The 14,345-nt window shown below is 36.6% G+C and overlaps 1 protein-coding gene across 1 annotated transcript; it reads right to left on the minus strand.

The window, feature by feature from the left end:
• Positions 1-151: 151 nt before the first annotated feature.
• LOC129235734 (caspase-3) lies at positions 152-8,664 on the minus strand. The gene is made up of 4 exons (XM_054869743.1): positions 8,208-8,664; positions 747-922; positions 514-676; positions 152-451 (listed from the first exon to the last, which is right to left on the minus strand). The coding sequence occupies exons 1-4, from the start codon at positions 8,548-8,550 to the stop codon at positions 183-185; spliced, it is 951 nt and encodes a 316-aa protein (XP_054725718.1). The 5' UTR covers positions 8,551-8,664; the 3' UTR covers positions 152-182.
• Between the last annotated feature and the right edge of the window lie 5,681 nt (positions 8,665-14,345).

Below are 14,345 nucleotides of genomic sequence, written 5' to 3' on the forward strand. Positions count from 1 at the left end.
TCAAAGAGGATTGACATATGACGCCGCTAGAGTGATTAATTTTGCGCCACCTTGTATTATATTTGTTGTCATTTGTTACATAAAATTGTTAAAATATATATGTATGCATATGCGTATATGTCTGATACGCGCAAAAATTATGTGCTGTTAGTTGCTCTGCAATGGCTTTATTTTTTAATGATTCACTTGCTGTGGCGACACTTCACTTTGATATAAAAGGTTTTGGTGAGTGTTGATAGAAAGTTTGGCATCTCCTTTAATTGATTCAATGCCTCAACTTTGGCGAATGACTGATATTCATAAGCCACTTTGCGATTGACTGCGGTCAGTAGGCGTAGGAAATCAACACCTTCAGTGCTTGCATTTGACTTCTGGGCGTTCGCTGTCAAGACTTCACATAGGCTCTGTATGAACCAAGAACCATTCTCGACGTTACGAAATGAATAATACTCTGAAAAAAAGATTTTTAAAACATTACAAAAATTTCTCTATAGTTTTCCTCTGTGGACTTACTTTCAAATGTCGAATACATTACTAGTAGATCGGCTGTATTTGGTATAGCATAGGTTATCACAGGCGGTTTTTCTTCGGGTAGGCTAGGCCCTCCAATTTGTCGCGTCATCACAGCGAATTCACTAAAGACGACAGGTTTGTCTAGTCGCTCACCGCGGCACGCCTAAAAACCAAAAAGAAGAAATGTGACGTCTTAGCTATGGCGGATTTTGGAGATTAATTTGACAACTTACTTGCACAAAGAAAATTTTTGGCTTATTAATCAAGCTCTTGCAATTTTCGCCCAAGAATGGTTGCCATAGGCGTTCCACCGGATAACTCATATCGCTGGCGAATACTCGCCCTTCGGCGCCATGTGACATAACAACCAATACAAAACAATCATTGTTGGTGTGATCGTCTTTGGCGACTAAAAATAAAAAATTAAAAAAATCATTAATAAAGTAGAATTGCATTGAAATGTGGAAGGATGGCGGATTAAGTGCAACAACTTCCATAAGAAACTATTAGGAAAAGTAAGCATTACAAAAAATTATCAACGACTTATCAAGGCAATAATTTACAGGATGATATAATAATTACCTATACTAGTTGAATAACTGCCCAATTTTATTGTTAGTAGACTATCTTAATGTAGAGGATACTATCAAAAGAGAACCAAATTTGCTGATAGACTTAAAATATTTTTTTTTTCATTTTTGTAAAAATCCGGTTTGAATTTGATAATTATTTTTTTTGCAAAACCAAAATTTTATAAGTATTTAACCTTGAATTGGAATAAAAATATTAATTAATTAAATTTATTATCTTAACGCAATTTTTTTTTTTAGATGTAAACTGCGAATTTTCTAATGAAACTCAAATGAAATTTGTAACATGTTGACATGACACTGGCGGCAGGCTTATTAAGTAAAATCAAATTTGTCAAAAGCTTGTTTACATTACCTTAAGTCATGAATTATTATTGCAATAATGAGTCTTAATAAAAATCTGCATAGCTTGTCGTAATTTGTATTTTTTTTTATTTAGTTATAGCGAGTGAGTGGAGAGCTCCGAAAGAAGCAAAACCTAAACACGACGTCGTTTTTAGTCAAAAAAATAAAGCGACGTTCACGGTTTTTATTGACTACAAGGGTCTTGTACGCTACGAATTTTTGCCAGAAGGTCAAACAGTTAATAAGGACTATTATTTGGGCACTATGACACATTTACGAGATGCAATTCGTTAAAAAAGAAATGATTTGTGGGAAAATAACTGATGAATTTTGCACCGTCGCATAGTGCCATCATTATCCGTGAATTTTTAACTAAGAACGAAGCGAATACTATCCAACAGTAATCTCATTCACCTGATATGACTCCTTGCAACTTCTTTCTGTTTGATCGAGTCAAAAAACTACTACGGGAAACCACGTCGGCGTTTTAACAGCCGAAAATAAGTAATTAAAAATCGAAGACGGCTCTGATAGTTGCACAGAAAATTTATTTATTTTTTTTCCTTGTTCACTCCTCTCGGGAGCATAGGGCCTCGACAGTACTCAGTCTTGCGTTGGTTTCGTTAATTTGTTTTGATTTCTGACAGGGTAGGTGATTAGCCTGCCGCTACCAGTCCTATGTAGTGGGAATGTCCACCTGTCGTTGCTTGGAGCGCCATCTGTGTCTCACATTTTTCTGGCAGAAGGATTGCACAGATGGTTGAGGGCTTCGCTATGTTTTGTGTGTCTACGCTATTACCGTGTTCGCCCGCTTCCTCTTGCTGGCGCCAATGATGCAATGTGTAACTGTGTGTTTTTCTTTGTTTTTTTGCTTGCTTTAGCAGTCCCAATGCAAATAATGCGTAGACTATTATGCGGGAGTAAGGATGGAAATGATAAGTTTTTGGAGTTGAGGATTAATATTTGTCGTATTTGTTTGTTTAGCAACAGGGAAAGTAGGTAAATTTGGAAAAGTGCGAGGACCGTGTTTTACGTGGGACTCGAACCCACAACCTCTGGGATGGCAGGCTAGTGCACTTACGCACAACTAGAGTTCCGGAAATATTTCGGGTTTTCAATGAATAAGCGACGTTTACTTCGCGGTAGACTAGATGGCTCGCTTTCGCAAAGATCTATGTGAGTATTTGATCTGTAGGCTTCCCAAATGTAATACATATTATATATAGGGGTTTTCAGTAAGAGCGCTTCAACTTTTGAACTTTTTTGAATAAAACACAAACGGTTTGACTTTTTTATAATTTTTTTTTTATTATCGAGTTTGAACATATACATTTAAGTATGAAATTCGATTTCTTTTGCATGACCACCGCGTGCACGTTTTACGAAGTCCAATCGTTGAACCCAATTTTCGACCACTTTTTTGCATAAATCGGCCGAAATTCCAGCAATTTCGCGTTCAATGACTTCACATAACCCCAAAACGGGATAGCTTGTTAAATGGACCGTAAAATGGCCGTAATGCTCTTAAAGTAGCAGCAACAGAACGATTATTTTCATAAAAAATTTGAACGATTTGCAATCGTTGCTCAAGTGTGTAGCGTTCCATGATGAAATGTATACCAATGAAGTTTACAAATGACAAGCGAAAAATAAAAAATATTGCGTCGTTCGTCCTCCCTATCGGAAAAAGTTGAAGCGCACCTATTGAATAACCCTATACTAACTACTACCAGTTCTCATTCGCGGCTGTCGATGTAGATCAAACTATTATTTTTATGTTGGTATTTCTGTTTCTTATTTTTTCCATGCCCGAGTTTTTGATGCTATAAAGCCAAGTCCTTAAAGTCCTTAAACGATATTTCTTTTTAGATAAAATAAGTTCACTAAACAAGCCTAAAAATTGGATTTTAAAAAATATTCAAATATGACTACAAAACACAAAACGTTTTTTTCAATCGATAATCGATGTCGATAGATATTTTAATGTCGAAGAAATATCTAAAATCGTTTCATTAGAGCTTCAAAGCTCAAAGGGCTACTGCATTTTTATGACCTTGCTCATATGTATATATGATTTCTTTTTGTTATTCCAAGGCGATAACAACTGTGCGGAAATATTAGAATTTTTGCATGAAATTCAGGCACGTATTTATTACGTATGTATGTATGTAGATAACTATAGAAATAGAATTATTGATATGCCCATGCTTAGTATTCAAAAGAATTATTGGTAATTGCAACAAACATGCGTGTTTGTATGGGTACGATTTTCAAAGCTTCATTCACATGCATTAGATACCAAACAGTGCATAATTTTTATTATATTACGAGTACAGTAGGTTCTGTTTTTATGCGGCTTTTTTTATGCGGTTTTGAAGTAGTGCGGTTTTTTTTTAAATTACAAAATGCATGTCGACCTATCGGGAATTGTACATATAAACAAGATTCTAAGCCAGCTAAGCAAAAACTCATCACAGATTACATCAGAAATGCTAACCCTACAAGTATGGAACCGCCTGCATAACTATCTAGATCAGACGTGTACATTTCCTCAAGTGACGAAAGTGATTTTACGCCAAATCCTAAACGAACGCGCAACATGTGGGTATTGTCTGATTCTATTTCTGACTTAAATTTATTTTTCGATTCTGACGTTTCTTAAATAAAGATATAATTTTCAAAAATACAATATTTTGTTTATGCGATTTTATTTAATTATTTCAGATTCATGCGGTCTATGGAACGTATCTATAGTTATAATATGGGACTAGTGCCCTTTTTTATTTTTACTTTTATTACATTATTTCAGATTTATGCGGTTTTAGCACTTTTGAAACGTATCTATAGTTTTACTATAGAACTAGTAGCTTTTTTTATGCTGTCTTTTTTTATGCTGTTTCTTGCGGAACGTATCTACCGCATACAAACAGAACCTACTGTATATATATATATACAAGTAACAAATATATCTAACACTTTCATTGTAATGGAACTACGAGTATTATTTGAGTTATTTACAGGAACCTAAAACATTAAATTAGGTAAAAAATGAGCTGAAATGCACTAAACTAACAACAATTTCGAGTTCCGCAAGTCTGAAAAGATGTACTTAGGATGTTGTTTTAAGGCGACCCGGCGATATAGAAATTTCGAAAAATCGAGTTTTTTATTTTTTTCGATATTTTGAAAGTATAGTATCTTAGGAATATACTGTGAAATTTTCTTGCGGAAATTCCCAATGTTATAGCTTCTATATCCCATTAACTAGGTAGAGAGCGGTCCGCGCGCTCCTGTACCTCAAACTTTACACTCATTTATCTCAAAACTATTTTTTCGGCCTGGTATTGTCAAAAAAAAAAAAACAATTCAACCGAATCGTCTGAAATTTGAATAGGCTGTTCACAACATCAATGGCTATCGCCCGTACTAGAACCATATTATTATTTCAATTATTTCGTATTGTTTTGATTATTAACTGAAAACCGATTTTTAGAGTGCCTAATTTAAAACCGGGTCATTTTGTCATTTTTTTTATTATAGTAGCGGGACATAGCTACAGTCAAATTGATTAATAATATTTTGGTTTTTGTGTTTCAGATAAATAGAAGTGCCAAAATGGACAACACCGTCCAGGTCCAATTTTTCGGGAGGGTCAATTTCAGCGCCATTTTTTAAATTATTAAAATTAAAAAAAAAACGTTGTTTTTCATTTTTCTATGTAAAAGAAGTTAAATAAAAAGTCTAACAAATTTAAACATGGATGTTCATTTTTTTTATTGTAAAAAAAAGAAAATCCTGATAACACCTCCTTAAAACAAAATATGGATTTTTTTTTGGTGCCAGCCCTTTTTCTATTCTCAACAGTATCAGTTTCTTGAAATCTTTTCGCCAACGTCTAATAGCCGGCTCAGTCAGACGATTATTTTCACCAAAAAATCACGAATTTGGCGATAAATGGCATGAAAATGGTCAATCATAATAAGATGATATAAAAAAAGTACCTTTATATTTAATTTTGACTAATGCCAAATTTATATATAGGGATTTTTCGGTACGAAGAACTAATTTTCGGTATCTAAAATGATGACGCAACCAAACAAGTTATACATTCTGTCAAAAAAATATCGAGAATTGTTCATTTAAAAAGCTCACGTTACACATACCTATGTCTTCATTTTTTTTTTGCTGGAATGTTGGCGTTTAATTATATCAGTCAACCGCAGGTGTGCCCTGCGATTTTCACTATGGATAAAAATGTCGAACAAAGAATTTAAATTTTAAATTTTGTGTTTTGAATGGAATCTCGTATGCCGAATCGCTGAAAATGTTGAAGAAAGCAAGTATGTGCTTTATCTAAAACACGGGTCTACAAGTGGTATAAGACTTTTGCAGTGGGCCGAGAAGTCGTGGAAGATTTGCCCCGATCTGGTCGCCCATCAACGTCTTTAACGGGTGAAAACGTCGACAAAGCCAAGGAAGTGGTGCTTGAAAATCATCATTTAAGTTTGAGAGAGGTAACTCGTGACCTTCGCTTGTCTTACGAATCAATTCGCAACATTTTACACCATCAATTGGGCATGGTACGCGTGGCTGCTCGAATTGTTCCAAGAGAGTTGAATTTCTTTCAAAAAATTCATCGGAAGAAGGTGGCTGAAGACATGAGCAAGTGAACTCGGACTCAACGTTTATCCAGCGGATCATAACAGGTGATGACACGTGGGTAAATGAGTTTGACATGCAAACCAGTCAACAGGTGGCTAGATGGCGCTATCTACATGAGCCGAAACCCAAAAAACCCAAAATACCACGTCAAAGTCGGTCAAAAGTGAAAGTCATGCTACTCGTTTTCTTTGACTATCATGGTGTTGAGTACTTGGAACCTCGGAATTCGTTCCAAATGATTCTACGGTAAATAAAAAATATTATTTGGAAGTTATGCAACGTTTGAGAGAGAAATGTGCGTAGGAAACGGCCCAATTTGTGGAAAGAAAGCTCATGGATTTTGCACCATGATAACTCAGCGGCTCACAAGACTCATATTGTGAACACTTTTTTGACTAAAAACTCTACAAATATCATCGAACAGTCACCGTATTCACCGGATCTAGCCCCCTGTGACTTTTCTCTTTTCTAAAAACTTAAAATGCCACTCCGCGGACGCCGCTTTGAGTCGATAGAAGTCATTAAGGAGAGTTCGCTGAAGGAGCTGAAGAAGATCTCTTAAAACGCGTTTAAAAGGTGCTTTGATGACTGGACTAATCGTTGGAATAAATATAAATTTTGATGATTAAACAATTATTTTGTGTTTTATTGAACAATTCCCGGTACGTTTTTGACAGAATGTATGTAACCGTTGCCGAATAGGTTGGTGCATGACTACCAATCAGAAGTGCGCAAGTTCAAATATCGGTAAAATACTAAAAATGAAGAAAAAATGTTTTCTAATAATGGTCGCCCCTCGGCAGACAATGGCAAACCTCCGAGTGTATTTCTGCCATGAAAAAATTTCTCATAAAAAACCATTTGACGTTCGGAGTCGGTTAGGTTTCTCCAATTGTAGAACAACATCAAGGAGAAAATCCTATCTAACAGAAGTGCACGCGCCAATTATTTATTTATTTTTTAATAGAAAAAGTATCTGTATGGAAATATTTTTTAACTATAAATCAAACTAAAGCTTGCCAAACAAAACAAAAATAATTAAATTTTGCAATATTTCAAAAATTTGCTTGTAAACATTCTTTCATTCATAATTTTTTTTGCAATTAACAACGTATTTAGAGATATTTTAGATCCTTTTTACTTTCAACAGTTGTACTTTTTCTACTTTCTATTCTCAACGCCATAACTTCCTCACAAATTTTTTATTAATTAAAGACAGGTTCATTTAAAAGTTGAGGGGGCTCGAAATAGACTTTAGAGCTATTAACTTAGAGAATTTTGATGTAGAATCTGAATCTGCTATAATAGAAACGAAGCCAAGAAAAATCTTTCCACACAAATTGACCCACCCTAATGTACATGCAATACTGCATAAACATTTGACCGTGAAAAGGATTCCTTTACATCGCATACCGTTTAATTTGATAATCGCGCAAAAGAGGGCTCATGTCGATTGCTTCAAAACTTTATTTAAACGCATGCAAACTGTATTGTTTTACATAGACAACATTTTGAAAAGCAATAAAGCCATTCTCGATTAAAAATATGAATTTATTTTTACTTTTCTATCGAAACGCTTGTATACACATATGTAAACTTATAAAGGGTGGTTAAATTTCAAGGGCCGATGTTGAATGTGAACCACACCTAAACGTCAACGACAACGTTGGACTATTTTCTTTGAGATTATTTGAAATAAAAGGTGTACGTCGATAAGCCAGGAACAATGCAAGAGCTAAGAGATAATTCGGCACATTAACGGCATAGAACTTCAATTATGCCTCAGCGTCATCGAAAATTTGGACCATCGGATGGAGGTGTGCCGTCGAGGCCGCGGCGGTCATTTGGCCGATATTTTGTTTCATATAAAATTGAACCATACCAATATTATCATAGTAAAGAGAAATGCCAATAATTTTCTAAAAAAATTGTATTTTATTAAAAATCAACACCGGCCCTTGAAACTTAACCATCCTTTATATGCTCATATAAACACACACATACAAATATATACCTGTGCGTGCTTACATCGAACCTCGCACCAAATTGCAAATTTTGTATTTTCCGTTATATATGTAAAAACAAATGCATACTTACTTGCCCTTAGCTGTCCATCCACCTCCTCGAATGTGAGATCATTAAATACACGCACATCGAAGCCATATAACTTCAATGTTTGCGCGATCGTATCACGATCCTTCTCCGTACCCATACGATCTTTCTGACCCTTGACGTATTTGTGATTCAGTATAACGGCAATACCCACATTTGGGTTATTATTTGGGTAGTACTCCTCCTCAGTAGAACGTGAAACAATTACTTGATTTGTTGGTGTGATGATGTCATGGGTTTGCCCCGCATTCTTGGCAGCGTCAGCTTTGTCATGTTTGGCTTTGGATTTTTTGCCAGAGAAAAGTTCAAAATCTGCTTCATCCGACATGTTGTCGTCGTTGTCAGTTTTGCGATTATTTCTATATGGATTGCAGTTACCTATTTTGAAATTGTTTATTAAACTATTTGTACCACCAATTAACACCGATCCCCTAATGACGACCACGACGTCTGCTCACAAACTGATTTTCTACACTTGGCTGGAATCTAAGTGAACAGTTAAGTGCATGAATGAATACGAGCATTAGAAGGTAATTTTTATCTTATCAAAAAAACATCAGCACTTGTTACTTCTCTTTTTAGAAATTATATGTATATGTGTGTACGTACTTGCGTACAATGGCTAAGTAAACCAATAGTGTCTGGGGAAACCTAAGGGGGACGATTGGTTGTTAAAGCAGGGAAGCCAAATATGAATATCACTAAATGGTAATACAGTGGCGGTGATATGCTGATACAGAAACGGGCACATTATTGGAGTTAAATTTCAAATAATATTTTTAAAAAATATTTTCTACTACAATTTTTAGTTTAATAGCTTTTCATAAAGAAACTAGAATAAGAAAAAGGACGAATTAAAAATTTCTTTGATGATACTATTAAGCCAGCTATTTTTAGTAATACTGTAAAACTAAATCATGTGAAAAGATTTTTAGAGGTGTATTACCTAGCAGAGCGTTATTTGGCTCTGAGCGAATTTGATAGATATGCCGACGACATTCGTTTTGTGTTTCACTAAGCTAAAACTTAGTGTGGAGTTGTCCGATCTCCTATCGGGCGTATCCCAGGTGGCACGTCCCATGTGGATAGGGAAGCCCTGGCATCATAATTGTGAGTTGTAAGGCTGCTTCGGTGGCGGTACGACCTCCCAAAGAAGCCGGAAAATCGAAGAGCGTGGCAAGAACGGAAAGGAGAAAGCGGCGGGCAAGGCTCATGCGGGAGAAATTAGCATGCGGCTCTGTCGGCCCTTCTGCGTCTGTACCATCCAAAAGGCCTCGATCGGCGGAAATGACACTCACAGAAGCCACCGGGTCCTCAGTGGGCACTGGCGCTCCCAAATTGTCTCGCTCTCGACGTAAGCGGAGGAAGATGGTGGCTGAAAGCAGCACACCGCCCTGCCCTGGGCCTGATGCTGATATCCGCGCCACGACCCCCCAAGGTACGAGCGTGATATCGGCGCAAGTTAATGTGACTGGCGATGGTTCTACTGAGCCGCGGTCTAACCGCCGCCTCGACAACAAGGCCAACTTCTTTGGCCCAGAGCCCGTTTTGCCACTCAATTCTGCGGCTATCAAAGCCACGGTTATCAAATGCGTTACTACAACGAGCTTGGCAGGCTGAGAGACTCTGCAGATGGACTAAACTGATTTTACCTGCTATTTTTTAGCAGCATTTATTTATTACTTTTTCACTTACAGGCTTTATTTGTTTATTTTTCAGTTGAAAAATTACGATTTTCGACATGGATTATCGAGACAGGAGCGCATTTATCAACATACATCGAGTTAAGGCGTTGAGGCCCTACACTTAGCCACTGTGAAACGCTGGTACAAAGAGTTCCAATGTGACCGTCGATCTTTGCAGAATGAATTTTGTGAATACCGTCCAAAAAAGTTGTTTGTGCCAGGAACAATTGATGCTGTGCGCCATTTGTTTCACGTAGATGGATCATCATATGGCATATCGCGAGATAGAGGCATTCTTGGGCAATAGTGGAACCAGTGAATAGTGAATGAACATTTGGTACTCAAGAAGATTTCTTCTCCTTAGGTATCACATAATTTGACAATTTCTCAAAAGAAGACTCTTATCAATTGTAGTAAAGAAAATTCGAAAAATTCAGTCTCAGTTGGTCAAAGCCCTCTGTCTATGACATCGTAACAGGTGACGAATCTTGGAACCATACATAAGAATCTAAAACAAAAGAGCAATAGAGCGTAATCCAACTAAAGTTTTTCGCGGAGTAGGCACCTCATAGCAAATAGTCACCTGTTTTTTCGTAAATTCTGGTCATGTCCCAACTGTACCACTACAGATACTTCAAACAGAAAATTCTGAGTGGTACACAACCATTTGTCAAAAGTTTTCGGTGAATTAAGTAGAACCAACCGTCGAAGACGAATCGTTCTTCATCAAGGCAATGCGAGCTCTCAGGTATCGGCTCACAGAAGAGAATTTTTGAGCAATTACAACATCGAATAAATGGGGCATCCACCTTACATAATGGGGCATCCACCTTACATAATAATTTCTTTATGCTCCCGAATACCAAAAATAAAAACCAATATCAACGTTTTTCAACATCTGAAGAGGCTGTTGACTTTAAACAGCTCGTTTTGGAGGTATCCGCTTCTGAGTGGCAAAAGTGCTTTGGTAATTTGTTCAAGCGAATGCGTGTACTGATTTCCAAGGATAATATTTTGAAAAATCTAAATATATTTTCATTATTGGGCACACAATATTGCATATTATGCAACCCTAGTAAATATTTGCTGGTTTGTATAATTAATTATTGTTGCTGGAGTCGTTCGCTTCGATTTATGTTCGCTTCTGTGAAATGTTTCACTGCATAGTAGACCGGAGTGAAATACGTAAATTTTTTCAAATCATATCGTAATAGCAGGGAAAAGTTGCTACATATCAATACAAATTTAGGAAAAAAAAGAAATTTCAAATCGGTTAATATCTTCCGTTCGCGCATTGCATTTAAAATTTATAAATTTTATCCCAAATCTAGCTGATTTACGAAAACTTGTAGAAGTTGTAAATGATTAAAGATCGAGCTCCCTTTTTATACATAGCACTTTCAGCATTGAGTAGTAGATTTTTAATTTACTAATCTATCCATTTCTGTGGTTCTGAGCGATTAACTTTTACCAATTTTACACCAAATCTCCTAAGGAAGTCTATGCCAAATGAGGCTTGCGTGAAAGCGGCTTACGGCTACTACAACACGTCTGTGCTTTAGATCGTCTTCCACTTGGTTACTTGTATTCCATCGTCTTTCTTTTCATTTTGCTTTTGATTCTGGCATACCGATAAACGAAGTGCACGGAAGAGCTAGTACTGTCTGGTCATTACCAGTTCTGCTTTCACTCTTGTCGAACAGCGCTGTTTGGTCAAAAAAAATTCTATTCGATGTTCTTTTGAATTACATAGTTTACACAATTACTTAACATTAAATCTCTTGAAACATTTTACTCATGTCTCTTACTCGTAAGGACATACACTGCCCATTTTTTGGTGCACCTAAACCACTGCTGTCATCGGTGCTTCCCACTAATACCGACATTATACAATGTTGGTAAGAAGTGAGGTACAAAATGTCAGTAGAATCTTCTGCTGCCAGTTCTGGTCAGAAGTTAAGCTTCACAGTTGTAGCAGATACTGTAGCTCATCAGACTGAGTCCCTTTATTCCAAGGCTTCGATTCCAATAGTTTCCCACACAAGAGTTGTACAAAAGATTAAACATCTACATGATCGATACTACACTCTTCGTAAATCTTATTCAAGGGACAAAGACACACCTGAGAAACAAAAGAAGTACAATGATTTTATTGAACAATCTTCAAGTACATTATTTGACATTTCGTCCTGCAAGTGCGAGATGACACTCAATTGCTTTTGTCAAAGAAGCTTTGACAAGTGTATTTGTCCCAGGCCGGTAACTATCAACTGCACATGCCCTAAAGATAGAAAGATACCGCCATTAGAAATCAAATTTCTATATGCTCAAAGATATCTCGGACAAGGAAAGATTGGGACAGTAGATAACAAAGAAACTCAAAAGCTTACATTAAAATTGCAGAGAAAAGCTCGTCACTTAAGTCAGACCAACTTACCTGGACCTTCTTGTAGTGGTATTGATTCTGAAACAGAGATAACTCCTGAAGTTGACAATGATAAGAATGATCCCGATTTTCAGACCCCACGCTCTATTTCCTCTCAGTCAGCAAGTTCAAAAAATGCACAGATGCGCTTATCACTTCCAGCAACGGCCTTAACAAGTGATCGTTTTGGAGTATCTGATAGAGCAGCAGGAGCTATTGTGTCTAGTGCATTTAAAGACGTTGGTCTTATAACGGACAAAGATACTTCTTTTGTTGTTGATCGAAGCAAAATGAGAAGAGAAAAAGAAAAATGTAGACTAAAACTTATCGAATCGGGGAATGCAATAGAGCAATTAAACGATCCGATGTGTGTGTATTTTGATGGCAGGATGGATGACACTTTAGTTTTAGTTGAAAAAGGAAACAAACGTTATCAATCTATATAGCACCTACTTCAAAAAGTGGAAAGGACACAGCATACAGCATTGTAAATTATTTTGAAGAAAATGGTATAAATAAATCTAATGTTGTAGTGATTGGATGTGATGGTACGTCAACAAATACTGGGTGGAAGAATGGTGCAATAAAATTCATTGAAACGCGTTTAAAAAGACCAGTACAATGGGCTATCTGTCTCCTCCATTTTAATGAATTACCTCTGAGGCATCTAGTTGAAATACTTGATGGTAAAACAACAGGTCCTCAGTCTTTCAGTGGGCTTCTTGGCAAACAGCTGGCTAAATGTGAATCTTTGTCCATCGTTGCTTTTCAGAGGATCGAATGCTCTCTTCCACGAACACTTGACGCAATAAGCTTAAGTAAAGATCAGAAATACTTACATGACATTGCCATTGCTATTGATTCTGGTTTTTGCTCCCCAGATCTAGCAAATCGAGATCCGAGACCAATATCACACTCTCGTTGGTTGACAATTGCAAACAGGTTCCTACGATTATACATTTCTTTGCAGGAGCCATCTAAAAATCTCATTCAAATTGTAAAATACATTTTGACTGTATACGCACCTCTATGGTTCGAAATCAAAACAAATTCGTCAATAGTTGACGGACCTAAACATATTTTAGAATGTATTAAAAAATGTAGAATCTTATCTTCAGAAGTCCAGGCAGTAGTTCATAAGGTTATTCAAACAAATTCCTTTTTTGCCCATCCAGAAAACATTCTTCTCTCGATGGTGGTAGATGATAGAGAGCATGTCCGCGATCTTGGATTGAGGCGAGTTCTGAAAATAAAAGAACTCCCATCAAAAGACAAAAATATTAGAAACTTTTTGGTTCCTAAACTGAACTTTGAAGCAAATGAATATTTTGAGTTAATTAATTGGTCTGAAATGAAACTTACCTGCCCTCCAATTTTAGACAGCCTTTCTTCTGAAGATATCTTGCAATTAATTTCTGATAAAGAAAAACCTAAATTAACCATAGATTTAACAAATATTCCATGCCATACGCAAGCTGTGGAGCGTTGCGTAAAACTAGTAACTCAAGCGTCCTCAAAAGTGTATGGGAACGAGAGACGTGATGGGTTTATAAGAGCAGCACTCACTTCTCGTACAGTTATGCCTCAATTTGACACTAAAGCAGACTTTGCCACTCCCGAATAAATAATTTTTCATCTTTGGTTGGTTGGTTGGGAAGGGAGTGGGTGGAACTCGTCGTACAGTCACCTTCACGCGGTGAGTTCTGAGTCGTCCAAAAAGGGCGGGCCAAGAGCTGTACAAAACTTCTTTAAGATAGTGTGGTTAGTGGGCGCGCTAAGAGGGGAATAATTTATTCTACTTATATACTCAAGAAGACTTATACAAAAATTAAAATAGAGAAACTAACCACCCGCAATTACGTAAATTTATACAAAAAATGACATTTTCCACTTCTTTTCAGGGGCTGTAGGGGCTTTGATAGAGCGGTAGACGTTTTTCTTTTCAAACTATACCTGATGTTGTAATAGTCTACAAAAAATGAACTTTATCTAACATCATTTCCACCTCTTACA

This window comes from Anastrepha obliqua, chromosome 1, assembly GCF_027943255.1.
Source record: "Anastrepha obliqua isolate idAnaObli1 chromosome 1, idAnaObli1_1.0, whole genome shotgun sequence".
Classification (NCBI taxonomy): domain Eukaryota; kingdom Metazoa; phylum Arthropoda; class Insecta; order Diptera; family Tephritidae; genus Anastrepha; species Anastrepha obliqua.